Below are 23,114 nucleotides of genomic sequence, written 5' to 3'. Positions count from 1 at the left end.
TGGTTAGGAGAAGATGGTGTTCCACAGACCTCAAGTTGTGGGAACACCAGCCTGGGGAGTCCTGCAGCAAAGAGGCCCAGAGCTGGGTTCCTAGGCTGCAGGTGGAGAGACACTGTCCTGAATGGGCCAGATCACCTGCCTGCTGTGAGATGCCCAGCTGGTCACTTCCTTGCTCAGTTTTCTCATCTGTCAGGTATGGCGATGGTGATTGTGCTCTTTGTGCTTGCCATGCTCACCTTACCGCATCAGTGTGATGGCAGCAACTGGTAGCTGGGGACTTCCTGTGTGCCAGACATAGTGCTGAGCACCAGCCGTCAGTGAGCTCCCCAAGCCCTCCCTAGGTAGATGCTGCTGATACAGTCTTGAGGCCTGGGGAGATCAAGGCTGCGTGCTTTTAGGTAGTGGAGTGGGGATTAGAACCCAGGCCCCTGGCTCTGGGCTTCCTGCGCCATGGGGGAATGGGAATCTGCTTTTGGTGATGGTTAGTTTTTGTCGTGAACAAGAACACAGACCAGGCTTCCAGGTGTGGCTTTGCCAAACCCTTGGCCCACATTTACTGGCTTGAGAATTCTGGAAAATGCCACAATGAGTGTTTACTTTTTTTTTAAATTATAAATAATACTTGCCTTCATTCTCTCTGTGAAAAGTTATATCTCTGTCCAGTCAGCCTCCACACTGTTCATTGCTGTGTGTACTGGCATTTCCTCACTCAGTGATCCCACTGTCTTTCTGTGTTTTCAGTCACTCACTTCTGTCCCCACTGTGCCCCACCTCTGTCCTTATGGGTGCTAAGTCCTATCGATTTTACCCCCCTGAATCTGGAATCAGCCTTCTGAGTTAGTACAATTACCAGGAGCATGCCCTTCGAGGTCAGGTAGGCATAAGGGGGTTGTATAGGGGCCCCAGGGGTGTTGATTTTTCTTAATGTATGAGTTTTTTAAATAGTAATACTTGTATATGCCTCAATATTCAGAAGATATAAAAAGGTATAGAGAATGGGCTGGCAGGTTAGCTCAGTTGGTTAGAGCATGGTGTTGGTAACACCAAGGTCAAGGGTTCGAATTTCTGTACTGGCCAGTCACCAAAAAAAAAAAAAAAAAGTATAGAGAGAAAAGTAAGTTTCTCTTCCTGTTCCCCTTCAGCTTCTCCAGCTCACCTTCCTAAAAGCAGCCACTCGGTTTCTTGTACGTCCTTCCAGAAATGTCTATGACAGAACTCAGCAAACTACAGCCCAAGTTAGCAACATCCCATGCCACTGCCTAAATTTGTAAATAAAGTTTTATTTGAACATGTCCACGCTCCTTTGTTTACATACCACCTATGGCTGCTTTTGTTCCTGTTTACGTACTGTCTGTGGCTGCTTTTGTGGGGTACAGTTGAGTAGTTGAAACAGAGATTATGTCTTGCAAAGTCTGAACTATTTGCCATCTGGCCCTTTAAGAAAAATGTGACCCCTGGTAGGACTCTACAACTGTGTATGTGTTTAAAGTCAAGTCAGACCTGGGTCTTTCAGTCTCTATTCCTCTCACCTCTGTGAGCCTTGACTCTAAAATGAGAATAATATAAGGATATCTCCTGGGGTGGCTATGGGGGCTTTTGTAGGGTCCAACTAGCACAGGACCTAGACAGCAGGGTGCCAAGCATGGGAATGCCTGGGCTGTGGCAACTGGCCTTAACTCTGCAATGCCCCACAGCCTGGTTCTCAGCCTCCTAGCAAGACCTCTCCCTGTGCTGGTTAGCTGCCATCCAAGATGGAAGGGCACTTGCAGGGAATGCCTCACTTGGGAACTCTGGTGTGCCAATCCCGACAGCCTACCTGTTGGGGGCACAATCAGGCCTCTCCCCCTGAGGTCTATGGGGGACCCTCATTCCTACAGAATACAGTTCTCTCTAGAGCCTGAGTAGATCCTGTCACTGCTCAGCTCCCATCCCCTAGTAGCTCCTGTTTCCTGCAGCGTGAGAGCAAAGTCTTCACCAAGGCCCCTATGTCACCTACCACCACTCCCTTCCTCTTCCTGGTGCCCTGGATCATGCCAGGCCTGCTCCTACCCCTGTCGCAAGGGTTGCTGCCTGCTGCTCTGTTTATGTTTTGCAACTTAAAGTCTTTGTCCTCCATACTGTACCTCAGCTGGGACAGCACTTGGTACATGTGCAGTAGGTCCTTGGGCGTCTGCTGAAAGAAGGCGCAGACCTGAGCCTGGTTGTTGGGCCTCTGGAAACAGGTCACGGTCTCCTTTTGCCAGCTCATCTCTGGCTTCCTTCTCCTTATTCCAGAATAACAGAGTAATACCTGCATTGCAAAGTATGGTTATCCTGAGTAGGGTTGCCATCAGAACCTCCTGGGAGCTTGTTCAAGCCTGGGTCCATGGGCCCTAGTTCCAGGTCTGACGCTTTCTGAGCCTGACCCTTGGAGGTCTGCATTTCACATGGTGGACACTGGGACACAGGAAATTGTCCCCAGGCTGAGGTCAGCATGGCTGTTAAGGAACAGTCTAAACATTCTTGCCTCTGGGCTTGTCTGGACACCTATCCCACTTTTGAGGGCTGACCCCCTCCCACCATATCCCCCCCACATACACAGTATTACTTCTTGGTGTTTTGACTCCCACTTGGATGACTGTTTCCCCCACCAGTTCCAGGCTGGCAAGGATAGCCTGAATCATTGCCGCCCCCTGGTGCCCAACCTGTCCTTGCATCTCATGGGGTAGTACCTTGCACCTGTGTGCAAATGCTAAGCCATCTCTCTGTCACCTGATGCCTTGCATTGGGTTTCTCTTTGTCTCTTTGTAAGAGCCACAACAGGCAGGAAGGGGAGGCAGGCTCTCTTTGCCCCTCAGCCTCTCTCACTGGGAAACTGGTGACCAACTGCTGGGGGTGAGATGCAGAGCCCTTTCCTGCAGCCAGGCCCTGCCTGCCAGCTGCCACACATCAGTATCTCTCCCCAGCACGCATGCCTTTCCCTAGTCCCACCTGGAGTCCAGGGCTCTCCACAGCCTGCTTCTGCCCCTGCCCTTTCTTTCTCCTCAGGCCAGTCAAGGCAGCATGAGAATTAAGTCCTAGTCTGATTTCAAATCCAGACAGGCTTGGATATATATTCCAATCCTGCCACTTCCCAGCTCTTTGACTTGGGCAGATATCTTTCCCTCTCCAAGTTTGCTTCCATAAATAGAAAGGAGATATAATTAAGCCAGTCTCAGAGGACTGCTGAGCTAACAAAGTGAAATGGCACATGGAAAGTACTTAGCATTATGCTTTGCACAGAGTAAGCTCCCAATACTAGGAAGTGACCACTACTGTCACCGCCAGCACAACCACCATCACCACCACCACCATGATCATCATCTGTTTCTCCAGTTGTGTCTCCTGTAGACTAAGAGCCAGCACTGTGCTTTTTTGCCAGCTACTTCGTGGATGCTCTCACATCCCTTATCTACTGAGACTCTACAGATGTCCATTTCAAGAGAGGAAAAGAAATTGCTGTGATCATTTATCACAACCTCTGTAGGCCAAAGATTTGAATACAGGTCTTCTTATTCCAAGCCATTACCTCTGTAAATCTGTCCCCAACATTCTCACTTTGAAATACACACACACTTGTGAACACATGTTCTGTCACACACACACACACACCCTCCTCTCTAACAGCCACTTGAATTCCAGACCCTGCTTAAGTTGAATCTTCAGAGTGTTAGGCTTGAGTTGAATGAACATATTTGAGCTTTGGCCTTCAGCTCCACACTCACACACATGCCCACCTCACACACGTGTGTACACCTTGCATTTACTGCATGCTGGGAGAAAACAGAGTAATGTAATAACTGACAATTTAGTGAGCACTTAAGTATATGTGCTGAGCACTAGTCTAAGGGAGGGACTCCTAGGAACTTACTTTTTTTTTTTTTTTTTTGTCTTTTTCGTGACTGGCCCTCAGCCAGTGAGTGCACCAGCCAGTCCTATATGGGATCCGAACCCGCGGCGGGAGCGTCGCTGCGCTCCCAGCGCCGCACTCTGCGCCTCTGGCTCAGCCCTCCTAGGAACTTACTGAATCACCACAGCAACCCTGAGAGTTAGTTACACTCATCCCCATTTGAGGGATAAAGCAATAGAGGCTCAGAGGTCAAATCACTTTGCTCAAAGTCACAGAGTCTGAGTTGGGAGCAAGGATTTGGCCCCTGGCAGTCTGGCCCCAGAACCTGTGTTCTTTTTTTTTTTTTTTTTTTTTTAATTGAAATGATTGTACATACCTGTGGGGTAGCATTGAATATCAATATCTGTGTGCAATATATGATGCTCAAATCAGGATAATTAGTATATTCAATATTATACAAAGTAATCTTTTTTTTTTTTTTTTTTTTTTGTCTTTTTCGTGACTGGCACTCAGCCAGTGAGTGCACCGGCCATTCCTATATAGGATCCGAACCCGTGGCGGGAGCGTCGCTGCGCTCCCAGCGCCGCACTCTCCCGAGTGTGCCACGGGCTCGGCCCAAAGTAATCATTTCTTTGTGGGCCTTTACCAACTTCTTGCTAACCACGCTACCCCCCTTCCCACCTCCGGTGGCCTCTGTTCTGTTCTCTCCTTTTGAAAGTTATTTCTCTTCTTTCTTTTTTTCTTTGTTTGTTTGTTTACTTTTTGAGGTCCCACTTGTGAGTGAGGACATGTGATATTTCTCTTTCTGTCTCTGGCTTATTTCACTTAGCATAATTTTCTCTGAGTTCCTCCATGTGCTGTGAGTGGCAGAATTTCATTCTTTCTTATGGCAGAGTGGTATTCCATTGTGTATATATACCACATTTTCCTTATTTAGTCATCCCTTGATAGACATTTAGGTTGGACAGGACCCGTGTTCTTGACCACTTTGCCAGACCCCGTGTGTCAGGTGGGGCACATGAGATGCTATGCAGTGCAGCCCACCTAAGTTCACAGAGTGCATGAGGAAGGCAGTAAAGATTCTAGCCCCAATCATTTCAGGCCATAGTTGTGCCCTTGACCACTGTGCAGCCCTGCCTGTCAGAACCTGGCTCTGGATCTTCAACCCAGGACTTTCACCACCACCCCAAGACCTCAGGGTCTTTCACTTCTTGTCATTCCCTTGTATTGTGCTTCCTGCTCCAACCCTAATGGCCAGTCAACAAAGGGGCTAGAGGACTCCTTTTCCTCCTCCTGGGACCAGCTGTTGAGGCTGCTTTGCCAGGCATTTCTCTTGCCCAGCTGTGTGGATCAGGGATTCATACCAGCAGGATGCTTAAAGGGGTACAGTCTTGCCATGGCTCTTGGGCCTTGCCTGGGAAATGGGGGTCCTGTGGCTATCCCCCCTGGACCCTGAGTTTCTATCCCTTTAAGAGACATCAGTCAGGACTGGCACGTGGCTCACTCGGGAGAGCGTGGTGCTGACAACACCAAGTCAAGGGTTAAGATCCCCTTACCGGTCATCTTTTTTTAAAAAAAAAAGAGAGCCATCAGTCACTTTGCTTGGAAACCAGGACTGACAAAGATCACCCACTTCCCTGCCTTCTTAAATGGGACACTGGGCATCATGTGACCTTTTCCACACATGTCACTGGGGTCATCTGGTCTGCAACACAGTGTTGTCTTGTGGGTCAGAGCTGCCACACACTCCCTGTGTGACGCCAGGCCCATCATCTGACTGCTCTGAGTCCATGTTGAGTGGATATACTGAGGTACAAGGTGTGAAATGCCTGATACAGCAGCTCAAACATCATGGTTATGCTCATTATATTAGAGTTTCCATCCTTCAGTTAATTACTTTAGCCTAAACCGTGGACTGAGCTGTCTCAGTCTGCTGTGTTCTTTCTCATCTACCTCATTCTAACCTGCCCAGTGAGCTGAGCTGACACCCTGTAGGTTAGAACCGGGCAAACAGTGCAAATCAGCAGCGCTGAGCTGTGGCCGGGAGGGAAGGGCTCTGAGCTTGAGACCTGTCTCCAGCCCCTCTGCTGGTTGGGTGGGGGAACGATTCATTACTTGCTCCCTGTTTGGTCTGCTTGGGCTGTGGTGACCTATGTGGTTTGGTTAAGGCTGTTGAAGTCAGTCAGTGGGATGACCTGGGACTGGAGGGCCTTGTAGTATAGGTCTGAAGAGCTTTGTCTGTCTCAGGGTCCCCAGATACCAGACCTTCGTGGTATTTCACCCTTGATCATTTTGTAACAACATCACAAATAAATATGTACAGGGGCCTGTCCTGGGGCTAGCCCATCTAGGCCAGCTCCCAGCTCTGCTAGCTGCTCTCCATGTGACCTTGGTAAAGTCATCGAACCACCACCTGTGCCTCAGTTTCCTTCTCTCTAAAGTGAGATGATAATAGTTCTCACTTCATGACAGTGTTAAGGGAATTGAGCATATATGTTTACAGAGTGCTTGGGGTAGTGCATGGTACAGCATAAGTGCTATATAAATGCTACATGTTATTTCTCTGATCCACCTGTACTGTTGTTTCCTTATTTTTTCTTAAATTGATTCATTTTATATTTGTATACATTTAGTCCCATTTCTAAGCAATAGTATTAGTAAAATCATTATTTTGATGTGCTGGTTCTTTTTTCTTAATACATAAGTAAAATAAACACACAATAATTAATATAAAGTTGTTCACAAGCCACCCAACACTCTCTCCTTTATCTCCACTTGTGTCACATCAGGCCTTGGGACATGCCAGTGCTGCTGTGGGGAAATCAAGACCATGTGGGGGGAATTACCCAGGCTGCCCAAGCATGTGCTGCAGTGGATTACCTCTGAGCCCCTGCTGTTCTTTTATTACGTCTGTCTCCATTTTGGTCTCAGAGGAAATGGACAAGATGCAGTTGTCATTTTTGCCTCCAGGGGTCACCAAGTCACTCTGGGGCCTTACACCCCCCCCCCCATCCCCCAGCTTCTCTGAGGATGCCTTAACCTCAAACCCCCTGGTCTCTTTCCCCTCCTGTAAGTGAGTGGGCAGATGTGACCTCCCGAGGCTCTGGTGGTGACTTTCGTGAGGCTGAGCTTAGTTCCAAACCCTGTAGATGCTCAGCTGAAGGTGTGGTCAGGTGGCAGCTTGGAGTGGTATGGAGGTTATCAGGTTAGAAACCCTGGGCCTTGAGCTCACCAGGAGTCTCCTCAGAACAAAGACCAACTGCCACTATGTCTGGGTTCCTAAAGAGTGCCAACCCTTGATGCCCCAGGCCAGGCTCTGGGCCAGCCTCCTTGCCCTAGCCCAGCCCACTGCCAGGTTAATCTCCAACCCTTGCTATGCAGTAGTCTCCCCTCATCCATGGATTCACTTTCTGCAGTTTCCGTTACCTGCAGTCAGCTGCGGTCTGAAAATATTAAATGGAAAATTCCAGAAATTAACAATTCATAAGTTTTAAATTGTGTACTATTCTAAATAGCATGATGAAATTTCGCACTGTCCCACTCTGTCCTACCGGGATATGAATCCCTTCGTCCAGTGTATGCATGCTGTAGATGCTTCCCACCCATTAGTTACTTAGTAGCCATCTCAGTTATCATCTCACATCATCACAAGAACGGTGAGTAAAGTACAATAAGATTTTTTTTTTTCCTTTTTTTTTTGGTGGCTGGCTGGTGCAGGGAACTGAACCCTTGACTTTGGTGTTGCAAGGCTGCACTGTAATCAACTGAGCTAACCCACCAGCCCTCTTCTTTTCTTTTAACTAAGGTATTTTGAGAGACCACATTCACATAACTTTTATTGTATATTGTTACAATTGTTCTATTTTATTATTAGGTTATTGCTAATCTCTTACTATGCTTATCTTAGGGATGTATGTATATATGTATAGGAAAAAAACAGTATATATAGGGTTCAGTACTATCTACAGTTTCAGGCATCCACTGGGGGTCTTGGAACACAACCCCCAGGGATAAGGGGAGAGACTACTGTACTCTGACCTGAGCTGCCATTAAACATTAGCTAGTGCAAGTCCTGGGGCGAGGCCTTTTCCATGAATAATTTAGTCTGTTCACCAACTCTGTGAAATAGGTACTTTTATTATCCCTGTTTAGGATGTGAGAAAGCTGAAACATTCTCAAGAACTTGAAGAGAGGTGAGAGAATGGCCCAAAGCTACAGAGCAAGGGGCTGGGACTTGAACTTGAGCTTGAACCACCATACAGGACAGCCTAGGACAGACCTAGTCGCTCTCATGGCTTCCTGCTTCAAGGACTTGATGCACTCCTGGAGAAAGCTCTGGCTCAAAGTCTGTAGGCCGAGGGTGCTCTGTGTGTCAGACAAATTCTTATGCTTCTGATGGTTTCTCCAATTGTGCATTTCCCTTTTTTTTTGTGGGACAGCTGGCCAGCATGGGGTTACATTTCCCTTTTAATTGAAAAAATCTTTACAGAATTTTTAACTCTCATGTGGTAAGTGTATTGTTTTTGTTTGTTTGTTTTCCCTTTGTAGTTTCTATCTTTGGTGGCCTTTATGCCCAGATAGTCCTTACAATATCAAGGTTATTTAATTATTCAACTATGTTTTCTTCAACTTTATGCATTCATTTGATTTTATATTTATTTAATCCATTGAAATATATTGAAATATGTTGTACAGAAGGGATCTAATTTTACTACCTGCCTCTCCAGATGGTTAGCTCTAGTTGTCCCAAAGTAGCTAATGTATTGAATAATCTATTCTTTTCTTAGTGCTGTAATCTGTCAACTTTATTTGACACTGAATTCTCATAGAAACTTGTCTCTGCTTTTAAACTCACTTGTCTGTTCTTTAATCAGTCTGTGTGGTCCTGTTCTGTTACCATACAGTTTTCATTCATGTAGATTTACTACTTGATAGGATGGAACCTCCTCCCTGCACTACGCAGTCATTTCTTGTTTGAAAATTACCTTGGCAGTTCTTACAGATCTTTTCTGGATGAACTTGAACCACCATTTGGTCAGGTTTATTGACATGTGCCTTCCCCTCCTCCCCACACCTCAGAACATTGGGATTTGGGTTGGAAAAGAACTTGCCTGTCCTGGTTTGTTTTCTGTTGCTTATAACAGAATACCTGAAATTGGGTACCTTATAAAGAAATGAAACTTATTTTTGACAGTTCTGGAGGCTGGGAAGTCCAAGGTCGAGGGGCACATGTGGTGAGGATCTTCTTACTGGTAGGGACTCTCAGAGTCCCAAGTTGGTGCAGAGCATCACATGGCTAGGGCTGAGTGTGCTAACTCAGGTCTGTCTTCCTCTTCTTACATAGCCACTAGTCCCATCCCTTGATAACCCACGAATCCATTAACCCGTGAATGGACTAATCCATTCACAAGGGCAGAACCCTCATGACCCAGTCACTTCTTAGAGGCCCTAGCTTTCAACACTGCCACATTGGGTATTAGGTTTCAACATGAGTTTGGGAAGGGACAAACATTCAAACCATAGCATTGCGAAAACTCAGAACTGATAGGTATTCTTCAGCTCTGTGATTCTGCCCTCTGCCTGTCGCTGGTCCCGGCACACCCACATCCGTAGCCGTTGATTATCAGAAACCGTAGGGATCTTTAGTGTTTCCATTTTGCAGGTGGGGAAACTGAAGGCCCAGTGAAAGGAAGAGGTAGTGGGTGGGCGGGACAGGCCCCAGGGGCTGTACATCCTCTCCTCCTTTTCTAGTGCCTCCCATCCTCCACCATCCACCCCATTCATGGAGGAAATATGTTTTGTTACCTACCGTAAGTTCAGTGCTGTGCTTGGTGGTGCTAGGGACGCAGTGGTGACTGAGACAGCCTAGGACTCCCCACTGCCTGCCTTGGAGCTCACAGTTTAGCAGTTCAGTGGAGGAAACAGACCCATCCCTGGACAGTGGACAGGGATGGGATGGTGGATCCCAGGGGGCTGCGGGAACCAGAGCGGGGAACCTGACCCAGCCTGGGCAGTCAGAGAGGGCTTCCTGGAGGAGGGCCCATGGGCGCTAAACACCTAAAGGACCTGTAGCAGTTTGAGACATTGCTTATGAGTCTTTTGTTTGCTGTAGGCTGTCTAGGATGCTGAGAACTGCTGGTGATGATAATAGCAGCCCATGTGTGCCCAGTCCCTACTTTATCCCATCTGATGTGAGCAGTCCCTACTTTATCCCATCTGATGTTGGGGGCCCTTTATTGAAGCAAGTGTCTGTCTAGGGCATCCGTTCTCACCCTTTGGTGTCCAGTAAATCATGGCGACCCCTTCGGAAAGTGATGCTTTTTAAAGGTAGAAAATAAAATTGGATTACAAAGTATGCCAGTTAAAATACAGTTAGCTAATTACTTTTAAAGATTGTAATCTAGTATTTATGCTCTTCCTCATTAACACACAAAATAATAGGATATAGCAGCAGCTCTAATGACTATGGTTTTCAAAGTAGTGATGAACATTCAAAGTCTGCAGTAACTTATATGGTATGAAAACAGCTATCAGTTCTTTTGACAAGAAAGTCACAGTGCCTACTAAACATTTTTCTTTTTCTTTTATTGGCCTATGTTAATAAAAAGGAAATGCTAAATTTCGGTTCAGTTAGTGAAAATAAAGAGGTAATTTTTCCCCCTCAAGTTCATGGGTCCCTTGGGGGGGTCAGTGGACCCCAGTTGTTAAGACCAGGGCTTGCATGGGCTTAGCTGGATGCCCTGAGGCAGCTGCTAAAGTTCTGAGAGATGCCTTCCCAGGCAGGGCCAGTTCCTGTCCCCACTAGGGCTCCAGGGCCACAAAGTGCATGGGCCTTTGTCAGAGAGCTCCCTCTCAGTTTGCAGAAGGGCCAGCTGACACCTGGTAATGCTGCTGATCACCTGCAGCTCCTCCCAGGCCCTGAAACACCTGCTTTTGCTCGGCTTGCCCCCAAGGAGGAAGTGAAGGCAGGGGACCAGACCTGACCTCTGGAGAGGCTGACACCTGGCCTCTGTCAGCTTCTTTCCTCTAGCAACCTGCCCCTACCTATGAGCATACTGGTGAGAGAAAGTGTTTGCCCCTTTCAGGGGCAAAGTGTTATTTGCTGCCTGGCCCCAGGAAGGCAGCTTTCTTTCCCGGGACCTGTTTCCTCCCCCAGAAAATGGGACAGTGTTTGATGAGACCAGAGGTGCACAAGCTAGAGGGGGTCACATGGGGATGGTTACTAGAAGCTCCCACGGGGGCTCTGCTGGCCCCCAGGGGCAGGGGAAGGATGGCAGCAGGGGGTAGGCAGAGAAGGGTCACCAGAAAGCCCATTTCCTGGCCCTGCTTCCTGCTTGCCCTGTCACCTTCGTGTCCATTCCACTCTGCTGGCCCCAAAGTGATCTTTCTCCCAGCACCACACTCTCCCGAGTGAGCCACGGGCCGGCCCCAAAGTGATCTTTCTAACAGCCAGGTCTGACCCTCCCCCTCCCCTGCTTAAACAGAGCCTTTCCTTTCTGCTATCCTGGTCACCCTGGGGTAAAATTCAGCTGTAATAGCCAAAAACTGAAAACAGTACACATGTGTTATCAGCTGGTGAATGGACACACAAAATGTAATATTTTGCATAATTATTACTCAGCAATATAAAGGGACTGAAACTTAGAATCATGCTCAATGAGAGACTAGCTGCAAAAGGCCACACAGTGTTTAATTCCATTTTTATTAAATGTCCAGAAAAGGTAAATCTGTGCAGACAGCCTCGCCCTTACCTTCCACGTGGTGACAAACTGTGGGCTTCCCAAGGACAGGGGCTGTCCAGCTGTTGGGTTTGGGCTGCTTCCCTTCACTCATTCTGTGAGCTGCTGCCTGTTACCCTGGGGGCACCCGGGGCGGGGCCTGTCTCCTCTGACTCCTTCTGTGTGCGGGATCAGGAGGTTTGTCCCTGAGTAGCTGTCAGGGAATGTTTAGCTGTTGAGGGTGTTTCAGGAGTGGGGAGTCTGAGAGGCACATGGCATTGCATTTAAGAGCTGAGTTCAAATCCCAGCTTCAGCTGTGTGGCCTTGGGCAGGGTTCTTCATCTCTCTGACCTTAGTTTCTTTGTAGGGTGGAAGTAAGGATTCATTGTCTCATCCAAAAAAAAAAATTTTTTTGAACACTTGCTTTGAGCCTGGCCCTGTGCTGGACAGTGTTGGGAATGTGGTGGCGGTGACCCAGACAGCCCCAGCCCTGTCCTTCTGGGGCTCTCAGTCTAGTGGGGGAGATGGCTGATAAGTAGAAAACTCATGTGCTATCAGTTGTGTGGTATTTGTGAAGGTACTCAGGAAGATGAGGTGTGGGGGTGGTGCTGACTTGGTTTGGGCAAGGTCCAGGGCACCTTCTCTAGGGCAGCAGTGCCCAGTGAGGGGCCTCAAAAGGAGGATAGAGCTCAGTCTCTGCAGTCAGCTGGAAGGAGTGTGGAGGGGAAGACTGGGAGGGGGAGTGCTGGCAGAGTTCTAGGGGCAGAAAGGGGTAGAGGCCTATGAGGGGCCTGGCGTGTGGAGAGTCACAGGCCTGGGTCCTCTGTGCCTGCAGCCCAGAACGTGACCGTGGACGAGGTCATCAGCGCCTACAAGCAGGCCTGCCAGAAGCTGAACTGCAGACAGATCCCCAAGCTCCTCAGGCAGCTCCAGGTATCGATGGGGCAGGGATGCGGCTCACTCAGTTGGGGTGGGGGATCCCTGGGGTGGAGCTACCCCACCCCCACCCCTACCCCCGTGCCAGCAGGAGAGGGCTCCACGAAGCAATCCCACTGCCCATCCTGGCCACTCAGAGTCTGTGTAAATACATCTTTGAAAATCCTCTGAGAAACTGGCCAATTAGCTCAGTTGATTAGAGTGCAGTGTTATCAAGGGTTCAGATCCCAGTACCGGCCGGCTACAAAAAAAAAAGAAAAAAAAAATCTTTTGTTCAGTTATAAAACTAATCAGGCTATTCATAAATATTTAAACAGTACAGAAATATATAAAGTAAGAAATTCAAGTCAGCCCCCAAAGAAATTCTTTTTTTGTTTGTTTTGTCTTGGTGGTGGCTGGCCGGTACGGGGATACAATATTTATTTTTAAATGTCTGAATTATGAAAGTAACATATAGTATCTGATTTTTTAAAAATAAAAATACTAGGCTGAGCCCATGGCACACTCGGGAGAGTGCGGCGCTGGGAGCGCAGCAACGCTCCCGCCGCGGGTTCGGATCCTATATAGGAATGGCTGGTGCGCTCACTGGCTGAGTGCCGGTCACGGAAAAGACCAAAAAAAAAAAAAAACTATAGACATAAAAAACCAAAATCCACTTATTTCGTGTCCCAAGTCCTACTCCCCAGGAGTCCCTGTCATTGACAGCTTGGTGTTTTAGTCCTCTGGCCTTTTCTGTGCATTTGTAAGAGAACAGGTCACTGTTGAGAGGTACACAGAAATGCGGGTAGTTTTGCATTTTTGTATAGGTACGTCTTACTATAACTGCAGCCTTTCCTGCGGCCCGTCCAGCCTGACTGCGCTGGTGAGACACTGCCCTAGTGCTCTGCTTCTGGATGGATTGTTCCAAGTGTCCCAAGGTTGCTTGTTTCTAGGGTTGTTGCTGCTCAGACAGCTCTGTGTGAGCAGCCATGCTCACTGCCCATCTCTGTGCACCTGGGTTAGGGTAGGTTTGATGGGGGCTTCCAAAGAGTGAGTTGCCAGGTCCAGGGAAAGATGGCATTCAGTGTGGTAGCTGAGAGTGTGGGTCCTGGAGCCCCCGGTCTGGTTCAGACCAGGCCTGCGTCATGCTAGCCAAGAGATGTTAGGCAGTGCTGGGCCTCAGCCTCTTCCTGCATGGGGTTCATCCCAGCACCCACCTCTAGGTGCTGTATGTGAAGCCTGGAGAACAGGACCTAGGATCTGTGGGGAGGCGGGGTGGTGAGCTCAGCCAGGAGGAGGCTGAGAAGACATCTGACCTTGTGCCTTTACACCCTTTTCTGAGCTGCTCTGTGCTGAACCTGGTGTCCTGCCTTCACCACAAGGCCTCTGGGGCCCAGCCCCGTCAGTCTTTCCAACCTCAGCTCCTGTCCTGCTGCCTTTACACTGGCTCTTCCCTCTGCCTGGATATCCTCCCCCAGCCCACCCCTCACTTCATCCAGTTGGGGCAGGGGCAGGCTCCAGGGCTGGCTTATCCTCAGGCCCTGTGGGCACAGAGCCATCCGGCTGTGTGAGGCCCTGTACTCCAGGTTTCTGCCAGTGGACACACTTCCTCAAACCCCACCCTGAAACACTGCCTCACTTCAGGAATAGCAGACCCCCCACTGTCAGGGACCAGCCTGGCCTATGCAGGTGTCTTCTGCCTTAACCACCATCCACTCTGCTTTCCCAGGAATTCACAGACCTCGGTCACCGCATTGACTGTCTGGACCTGAAAGGTGTGTGTCTGGACAGAAGCCAGGAACCCTTGGGTAGTGGGAGGGCTGCAGCCTACCTGGGGGTCACTGGCCCCTGGAGCCGAGCTCAGCCAGGGGCAGGGGCTAGGCCCAAGGGAGATGTGGGGGCAGAGGGCCCTTCTGTCCTCCCTTGGCCAGGAGCCCCACCATACACAAGTGCACAGTTCACAGACACACGCTTGGCCTCACAGGTGCATAGCCACAGACACGCACACACTACTGTCTCCTCCCAGGTGAGAAGCTTGACTACAAGACCTGTGAGGCCCTGGAAGAGGTCTTCAAGAGGCTGCAGTTTAAGGTTGTAGACTTGGAGCAGACGAACCTGGATGAAGATGTGAGCAGACCCGCCACCACCCATACTGTTCCCTGAGCTTCCTGGCCCTTGCAGGTTTGGGTGGGGAGAGGATACTGCAGGAGGTGGGGACCCCCTAGACAAAGGCTGAGGGGTGGGCAGGGGCAGGGCCTCTTGGAGGATGAGAAAGAGACGTCTGGTGTGACCAGAGTGGATGAGGGAGGTGTTGGGGCCTTAATGGCTTTCCCTTGTAAGCAAGGAAGAGACTTGGGGAGCTGGACTGAAAGGGAGGCTTATGGCCACAAGGAACTTTTTCAGGAACCCCCTTGGAGATTACAGTGCCTGCACGGGTGAGTTTGAAAAACATTCTGAAAGCAGTCTCCCCATTTAGGCCTAGGTGTCCTCACCTCCCCAGATTTGGAAGTTCCCAGGAACCTGGGTGTTTGGCTCCAGATCTGAGGGAAACAGGAGACCAGTGTGAAAGATCCCACAGGCCCCAGGGGTGGGGTTTTAGAGAACTACGGCCATGGCCCAGAGAAGCAAAGGCCTAACCTTGTCACATAGCACATCAATTAGGACTCTGGGGGGCAAGTGATAGAAAACAGACCAGCTTCAGCAGAAAAGGGAAAGGTTGGTTCTTGTAACCCAAAGGTGCAGGCTGTATCTCACTGCAGGCACAGCTGGATTCCGGAGCAGGGGTTCTACCAGCCCTCCCTCCCAGGCTGGATGCCCTATCTGTACTTGTCCTTCTGTCCCATGAGGTGCTCTTGCTACCCAGAACCCCTGTGTCTCTGTCAAAGCCCACGTGCCTTCCTCACAGCAGCCTCAACCCAAGGCCAAGCCCTGTGTCTCTGTCCCCAGGGTGCCTCAGCCCTCTTCGATATGATTGAGTACTACGAGTCGGCCACCCACCTCAACATTTCCTTCAACAAGCACATTGGCACCCGGGGCTGGCAGGCTGCCGCCCACATGATGCGCAAGGTGGGGCTTTCCTAGGGCACCCAGCCCTTGGCCCTGATTCCATGAGTTCTCGGCTGTGGGCTGTTGTGGGGATGCTGGCCTGGCTTCCAGACCAGTGGGAAAACAGTGTCAAGAAGCACCCTGTCCCCCAGGCCTATCCTTGCTTCTCCTCTCCCCACAAGGCAGTTTTTCCTCCTCCTTCATTCCTCCATAATATAATCCCTTGGAGTCGACTGTTTGCCACCCCATTTCACTCACATATGGGGAGGCTGGGCCCAGGCAGAGGATGGAGCTGTCCGGGACGCTCCTTGCCTTGCTCACCATAGGACCCCAGGCCGAGCCTTCCCTCACCAGCTACAGTTTCCCCAGCTGTAAAACTAGATGACATCTGTGGCCTTGCCACTTGCTGAGATGTGGGTGGCTGGTCCTCCAGGCCAGGGAGGGCTGGGGCCAGGCCTGACCCAGCTCCTGCACCTGCTCCCCACCCCCCAGACAAGCTGCCTGCAGTACCTGGATGCCCGCAACACGCCCTTGTTGGACCACTCGGCACCCTTTGTGGCCCGCGCCCTGCGCATCCGCAGCAGCCTGGCGGTGCTGCACCTGGAGAACTCCAGCCTGTCAGGACGGCCCCTCATGCTACTTGGTGAGCCCCAGGGCCCTGTGGTGACATGCAGCCTGCCTATGGGCTGGGGTTGCTGACTATATCTCTCGGGCAGGGCCCACCCAGGGGGTGGCCTGGCCAGTCACCGCATCCCCTCCCTGCCCCCTCCCCTAGCCACGGCCCTGAAGATGAACATGAACCTGCGGGAGCTATACCTGGCTGACAACAAGCTCAATGGCCTGCAGGACTCAGCCCAACTGGGCAACCTGCTCAAGTTCAACTGCTCTCTGCAGATCCTGGACCTCCGTAACAACCATGTGCTAGACTCAGGTGTGTGCTGGTCTTGCCCACTCCCACACCAACACCAGTCACCCAGCACCCACTTTGTGCTCAGCTCTGTGCTAGGTGGTGCTGGGGACACAGACGTGGCCAAGACAGTCCCAACACTGTGCTCCTGGAGCTCACAGTCTAGTGGGGAAGACCGACCCACCCTAGACAGTGATGACTCAGAGTGGACAGGGCTGGGCTGAGGGAGCCCAGAGGGAGTGTCTGACCTAGTCTGAAGGTCAAGGAGGGCTTCCTGGAGGGAGGACAGTTCAACTAACACCTTGAGGATGAGGTGAGGTATTGAACAAATAATTAAAGTAATTATAATCTGAAAAGTGCCCTGAAGGAGATAACATTATTGGGATAAAGGGTCAACAGGCTGTTTGACATGGTGCAGTGGGGGGAAGAACGCCGCCACCAGGGGACCTCTGGGCAGCGATCTGGAGGCCAAGAGTGGAGCCAGCCATCCAGGCAGAGGGAACAGGAAGTGCAGAGGCCCTGAGGTGGGGAAGAGCTTAGATGTTTGATATTGGTGGGGGGAGATCCCGATTTCTTCCTAGAGGAGGGGTGGGTGTGACCTGGCTCACTGCTGAGCAGCATCCCCTGGCTTCCTGTGCCCAAAGGGGTGGAGGGGGCAGAGTGGGACAGTGAGGCCAGTGCCCGCCCCCACGGCGACAGGCCCAGACCCCACATCTGCTGAGTATCCACCACGTGCCACAGCTATTCCAGGCTCCAGGCTCACAGCTATGAGTGAGACACAGAGATCTGCCCTCGTGAGCTCATACTATAGTCAGGAGAGGCAAAGACAAGTTGGTAAAATATCTTCTCTGTCAGATTGTGAGATGTGTGCTGGAGAAAATTAAAGCAGCAACGGTGGGTGGGAGGGCTGAGCTGGCTACCGAGGTTAGGCTGGCTGGGGATGGTGTCATCTGAGCAAAGATCTGAGGCAGCTGGGGGGTAAATGTTCCCAGCCCAAGGATCAAGGGAGCTGTGTGCCAGCCCGAGGTGGGACCATGGCAGCAGTAGGACAGCAGGGCCAGAGCCTGTGGGGCCAGGCAGGTGAGGATGGAGCCATGGGGGCTTGTGAGCAGAGGTAGTCACTCCCACACTAGCATCCTCTAGGGATCACCTGGACCACAGACAGGGCTCTGACCACAGGCCTCCCCCAGGTCTGGCCTACATCTGCGAGGGCCTCAAAGAGCAGAGGAAGGGGCTGGCGACCCTGGTGCTGTGGAACAACCAGCTCACACACACGGGCATGGCCTTCCTGGGCATGACACTGGTGAGTCGGGCCGGGAGAGGGGAGGGAGGTTCCTTGGCCCCCGCCACCACCACACACCCCAGCTGTCACACAGTTGTCTCCCAGCTGTCCTGGCTCCCAGTCTTGCTCATCCTGCAAGTTTAGGAACTGTTTAAGCTCTCAGCCCTGCTTGGTCTCTCATTCAGCTGCTGTGCCTTGTTTTCCCTGAAGAAAAATAGCCCTTCTTTTTCTTTTTGCATCTAACACTGTACACAGTACAGTACTTTGCACAAGGTGAAAACATTTTGCCTAAAACGTAAATATTGCCAGAAGCCTTCAGTGAATTTACAGTCTTTTTATTATGCAGTATTTAAAGCAAGCCATGTAGGTACAAAGAACCCCAGGGTGAGCACTTGTGTATCCAACACCCAGGATAAGAGCCACCCATGGAGAAGGCTGTGCCCTCAGAGTCCTTCAGGACACTGAAAGTCCAGGCTCACAGGTTGAACCTCAATATGGAGCTGACAGGCTCTGATGAAGGCAGGGGGTCCCAGGCTGTGGAGTCTAGGGACTGGCTAGATATTTGGAGGGCTGGGAGGGGACTGGCACCTCGGGGAGACTCTAAGCACGTAAGGGATTCCACCTTCCCAGATCTGCAGCAGGGCAGGATTATGCTGGTGCTCAGACAGGCGCTGCTGAGGAAAAAGCATGTGTTTGGTTGTTTGGTTAGCTTCTTTCCTGACTCATCCTTCTGGGCTTTTCCTCCACCAATGGGTTCCTCTTTTGACCCTCACGCCTCATCCCTTCCAGCCGCACACACAGAGCCTGGAGACTCTGAACCTGGGCCACAACCCCATTGGGAATGAGGGTGTGCGGAACCTCAAGAATGGGCTCATCAGCAACCGCAGCGTGCTGCGCCTTGGCCTGGCCTCCACCAAGCTCACGTGCGAGGGTAGGGCACGGGCCGGGGCCAGGGGAGCAGGGCCAGCTGGGCTCAGTGGGGCGGCCAGCCGGGCGTGGGGCCCATGGCCAGCCCCTGCGGTCCCCCTCCCAGGCGCGGTGGCAGTGGCAGAGTTCATCGCCGAGAGCCCCCGCCTCCTGAGACTGGACCTCCGGGAGAACGAGATCAAGACAGGCGGGCTAATGGCACTGTCGTTGGCCCTCAAGGTGAACCACTCACTGCTGCGCCTGGACCTTGACCGCGAGCCCAAGAAGGAGGCGGTGAGCAGGGGCTCCTTCCCGCGGCCCTGGTGAGGCCCCGGGCAGGCAGGGCAGGCACAGTGGGCAGGCCCCGAGAGCCCTAGCCAGGCCACTCCTGCCTGCAGGTGAAGAGCTTCATTGAGACACAGAAGGCGTTGCTGGCCGAGATCCAGAACGGCTGTAAGCGCAACTTCGTGCTGGCGCGAGAGCGGGAGGAGAAAGAGCAGCGGCTGCAGCTATCAGCCTCCATGCCTGAGATCACCATCACCGAGCCCCCGCCCGATGAAGAGCCCGGGCACGAAGAGCCTGGGGACGAGCCTGCTGCTGGGGTGCAGAACGGAAACCCGAGCCCTGGGCCTGGCCCAGACTCGGACTCAGACTCAGACTCTGATGGGGAGGAGGAGGAGGAGGGTGGGGAGAGGGGTGAGGCCGGCAGTGGTCAGAGCCCCTCAGCCCCCTGCCCTGCCCTGGTGCCCCCAATGGACTCCCTGGGCCCTGGGGACAAGAGCCCCCCAGGTAGCCCCTCCTCCCCCACCGAGCAGCGTATTTCTGTGTCCAGCCCAGGCCGGGGCCACAAGGTGTTTGTGGTGACCCGGGTGGAGAGTCCACCTGAAAGGGCGGAGCCCCCTGAGACCCTTGCTCCTCCCTCCCCTCCTCCTTTAGCCCCTCCTTCTCCATCTGCCTCACCTGCCCTCCCACCAGCTGAGGCCACTGGCACCCAGGACCCAGGGTCATCTGAGTCTCAGCCACAGTCACAGCCGGAGCCGCCTCAGTCAGGGCCCCCACTGCCCAACGGCCTCAAGCCTGAGTTTGCGCTCGCACTGCCCCCAGAGCCACCCCCAGGGCCTGAGGCCAAGGGGGGCAGCTGCGGCCTGGAACACGGTGAGAGGGGCTCTGGGCAGGGTGACCAGGGGCCCCTGGGTGCCGTGTGTGACCCCAGGCAAGCACCTGCCTGTTGGTGGGCTTTATTTCCCCTCTTTAAAATGGTCCTTGAAGGAGCAGGGACAAGTGGGACTTGGTCCTTGGTCCTCACTCTGCTTCCCATGGATCCTGGGCATTCTCCCTGGGGGTACGGGCATGTAAGATTTGTTGTCTTGTATCTGTTGGTCTCAGTGGTACCTGGGACTGTACTGGCCCCAAGGGTCTGGCCTGGGTAGGGCTGATGGGGACAGGTTGGTATCTGCCTACCCCATCCCCACCTGCCTGACTGGAGGCCGCCTGCCCATCCTCCCCACACAGAGCTGAGCTGCTCCAAGAACGAGAAGGAGCTCGAGGAGCTGCTTCTGGAAGCCAGTCAGGAATCTGGGCAGGAGACACTGTGACACTTTAGGTGAGGTGAGGGCCGGGGGGCCCATAGAGCTGGGGAGTGGCTGAGGGAGGCCCTGGTTCTAATAGTCCCTCCCTTCCCCAATTTTTTCTCCCCAAGTTCCTTTTTTCCAGTCGGTCTTCGATGAGCTGAGGCCAGAGCCATGAGAATCTGCCCACCCTCACCCCCAGCCTTCCTGAGGCCCAGGACGCCTGGGGGGTGGGGGCCATTCTGGGGACCCTCCTTCCCCCACAGCAACACTACAAGGGGCACAGGCGCTACAGGGAGTGGCATTCCTGGCCCTGACTTAAGCACTTGTATTTATGTGTCCACCACTTGAAGACTGGGCTGGAGAGCAGATGGCAGGGGGAGGAGAAGGAAGAGGTCTCCAAGTACATCAGGCCACAAGGTTGGGCTTTTGTTCTGGAGGGGCCTGTTCGGCCAGGCTGCCCTGTTGAGGGCAGGAGTCCGAGTGGTGGTGGGATGGTGTCTGGGTGGCTCCGGCTCAGGACCAGGCAGAGAGCATGGAATCGGAGGGGCAGTGAGTGATGGTGGTGGTTGACATTCGTAGAACAGTCCCAGACAGGGTGAGGGCTGGGTCAGGGGGTGGGGGATGGGAGCAGAGGATTGGAACTTTCTTCCTAAGTGCAATAAATCTATCAGGGAGCTGGGGCGGGCACAGTGGGGTTCCAGGGACCTGCTGCCCAGGCCACTTGAGGCTGCGCCCTGAGAGGCACTACAAGCTGAGGGTGGGGGCTGGGAGGCGGGGCGGGCAGAGGGCAGGGGAGGGTCTGCTCCTGTTGGTGCAACTCTGTTCACACCTTTTCTAATAAACCGGGGCTGGGTTCACCATTTGCCTGCTCTCTGCTTTGTGCTGATCCTGGGTGCCCCTGCTGAGGTGCTGGGGGGTGGGGTGCGTAGGGGCCATAACAGCTCCTGGTTATGGAGCTTCCACCACAGTCTGGCCTAGTACAGCAGTCTCACAAACAGTCCAGTTCACACTCACCCTTTCTTCGGAGGAGACAAACCCCAGATGTTTTCCAGCTTCAGATTTAGGTTCTCAGCAGGCTGAATATGGCACTTAGGGTCAGAGGTCATTCCTCTGCTTAGTCACCTTTGGCTCAGCAAGAACGACACCAGCTCCAGGTGTACAGGTGGGCCTGTGCCAGGGCCCGAATTAGCAGCAGGAGCCTCTCTGGGCAGCTGCTTCCCTTCACCAGCACATGCCTGGGCTGTGGCAGGAGGGCTGTTGAGTGTCTCTGAGAAGTCTATTTCACCTTTTAGAAATGAGAGAACCACCTGACAGGAAAGGCTTGTCCACTCACCCCTTTTTTCCTGTATGGGAGGCTGACGTGGATTGCGGCGCAAGAACCCATTGGTGGCCAGGAGCCCTGATGTCATTCAGCTCCTGCCCAAACCCAGGAATCCTCTGCCCCCAGCCACTTCTGCATCGGTGATAAACACCTTTCTTATTTAAGCCACTTTCAGTTTGCACTTCAGTCGGTTGCAGCTACAAGTGTCCTCACTGCTCCCCAGGAGAAGCAGTAAGGCCTCCCATTTGGGCGAGGGGAAGCCACACACAACAGCTACCAGCAGCCCATAGAACCCACCCTGTCCCGTCCCTCAGGCAGCTGGGAGACACCAGTGCAGCCAGCCTGTCATCTCCAGCTCTGAGCTCTAGGTGTCACCCTCCCCCATACCCCCAGTGCCCACTGTGGCCGTATGTGAGGTGGGTGCAGGACGAGCCCCTCTAGGCTGTCCTGATTCCAGCCCCTTTCTGGGTGAGATAGGAGTGAGAGGTGCTTGCCTCCAGGCACTGAGAAACCAGAGTCCTTTGCCTGGTTGGGGTCTGTCAGTACAGCCCCTAAAGGTCTTGGTAGACCTTTGAGCAGTCTTAGCTGTTGCCCATGAAGCTAATCTCAGTGGGGGCTTTTGGCCCTTAGCAACTGTGTGGGGTACTCACCTGCAACTTGGCCCTCTGCCTCCACCTCCAGGTGGGGTGGGCTGGGGGTAGGGTCTGTGCATGTCCGTCCCTCCTATGGCACCTGTGAGGGGCTGGGGTTCCCTTCCTAGCCTTGCCCCTTGTCTTTGTATGCACTACATTTAGCTTGGGGTGAGGAACCGGGCCTTCTCAACTGTTAGGAGTTGAATTGTGTCCCCCACAAAAAAAGATGTTAAAGTCCTAATCCCCTATCCCTCTAAATGGGACCTTACTTGGAAATAGGGTCTTTACAAAGGAAATCAAGTTAAAATGAGGTTATCAGTCTGGGCCCTAGTGCAGTATGACTGGTGTCCGCATAAAGAGGGGAATTTGGACACAGACAGACACACAGGAAGGTGGCCATGCAAAGACGGAGGACTGAAGTGATTCATCTTTCTACACGCCAAGGAACACCCAAGACTGCCAGCAGCCCACCAGAGGCTAAGAAGAGACAAAGAAGAGTTCCCCCTTAATTTGGGACTTGTAGCCTCCAGAACTGTGAGACAATAAATTTCTATTGTTCTAAGCCATCCAGTCTGTTGTACTTTGTTACAGCATCCCCTGGAATAAATATAACAACTCTAAGAGTGCTCCTGAATTTCTGACTTTCAGGGGGTCCTGGATTGAGGGCTGGAGTCAGAGAGGATCCTCTTGGCCGGGTATTTTCTGTTTTCAGCCACCCGGGCTTGTCATGTTTTGGTAACCCCTGCTGAAAACGCAAGGAGAGTCCATTTTATTACATGGCTCCATGCTGTACCAAGTCTTAAAGGGCTGGCCAGTTAGCTCTGTTGGTTAGAGCAGTCTTACAACATCAAGGTCACAGGTTCAGATCCCTGAACTGGCCAGCCACCAAGAAAAACCCATGAAAACCAAATCTTAAAGGTCTCAACAACACCCTAACACAGGAGATGTT

The 23,114-nt window shown here is 52.1% G+C and overlaps 1 protein-coding gene across 2 annotated transcripts in view; it reads left to right on the top strand.

Moving 5' to 3' along the window:
• The window catches only part of PPP1R37 (protein phosphatase 1 regulatory subunit 37), a 49,999-nt gene extending 29,035 nt beyond the window's left edge, over positions 1-20,964 (top strand). The window contains exons 2-13 of one of the 2 annotated variants that reach the window (XM_063112669.1): positions 12,422-12,519; positions 14,231-14,276; positions 14,528-14,628; positions 15,448-15,567; positions 16,039-16,189; positions 16,322-16,477; positions 17,644-17,756; positions 18,525-18,666; positions 18,769-18,935; positions 19,040-19,796; positions 20,154-20,244; positions 20,341-20,964. In XM_063112669.1, the coding sequence (XP_062968739.1) occupies positions 12,422-12,519; positions 14,231-14,276; positions 14,528-14,628; positions 15,448-15,567; positions 16,039-16,189; positions 16,322-16,477; positions 17,644-17,756; positions 18,525-18,666; positions 18,769-18,935; positions 19,040-19,796; positions 20,154-20,236 (1,934 nt within the window). In that variant the 3' untranslated portion in view covers positions 20,237-20,244; positions 20,341-20,964. The remainder of the gene's footprint in view (positions 1-12,421; positions 12,520-14,230; positions 14,277-14,527; positions 14,629-15,447; positions 15,568-16,038; positions 16,190-16,321; positions 16,478-17,643; positions 17,757-18,524; positions 18,667-18,768; positions 18,936-19,039; positions 19,797-20,153; positions 20,245-20,340) is intronic. The other variant, XM_063112670.1, reaches the window with a different exon arrangement.
• The last annotated feature ends 2,150 nt before the right edge of the window (positions 20,965-23,114 follow it).

The sequence above is a fragment of the Cynocephalus volans genome, chromosome 10 (assembly GCF_027409185.1).
Source record: "Cynocephalus volans isolate mCynVol1 chromosome 10, mCynVol1.pri, whole genome shotgun sequence".
Lineage (NCBI taxonomy): Eukaryota > Metazoa > Chordata > Mammalia > Dermoptera > Cynocephalidae > Cynocephalus > Cynocephalus volans.
Note: the sequence above shows the minus strand (reverse complement) of the source record. Positions and strands in the feature narration are given on the sequence as shown.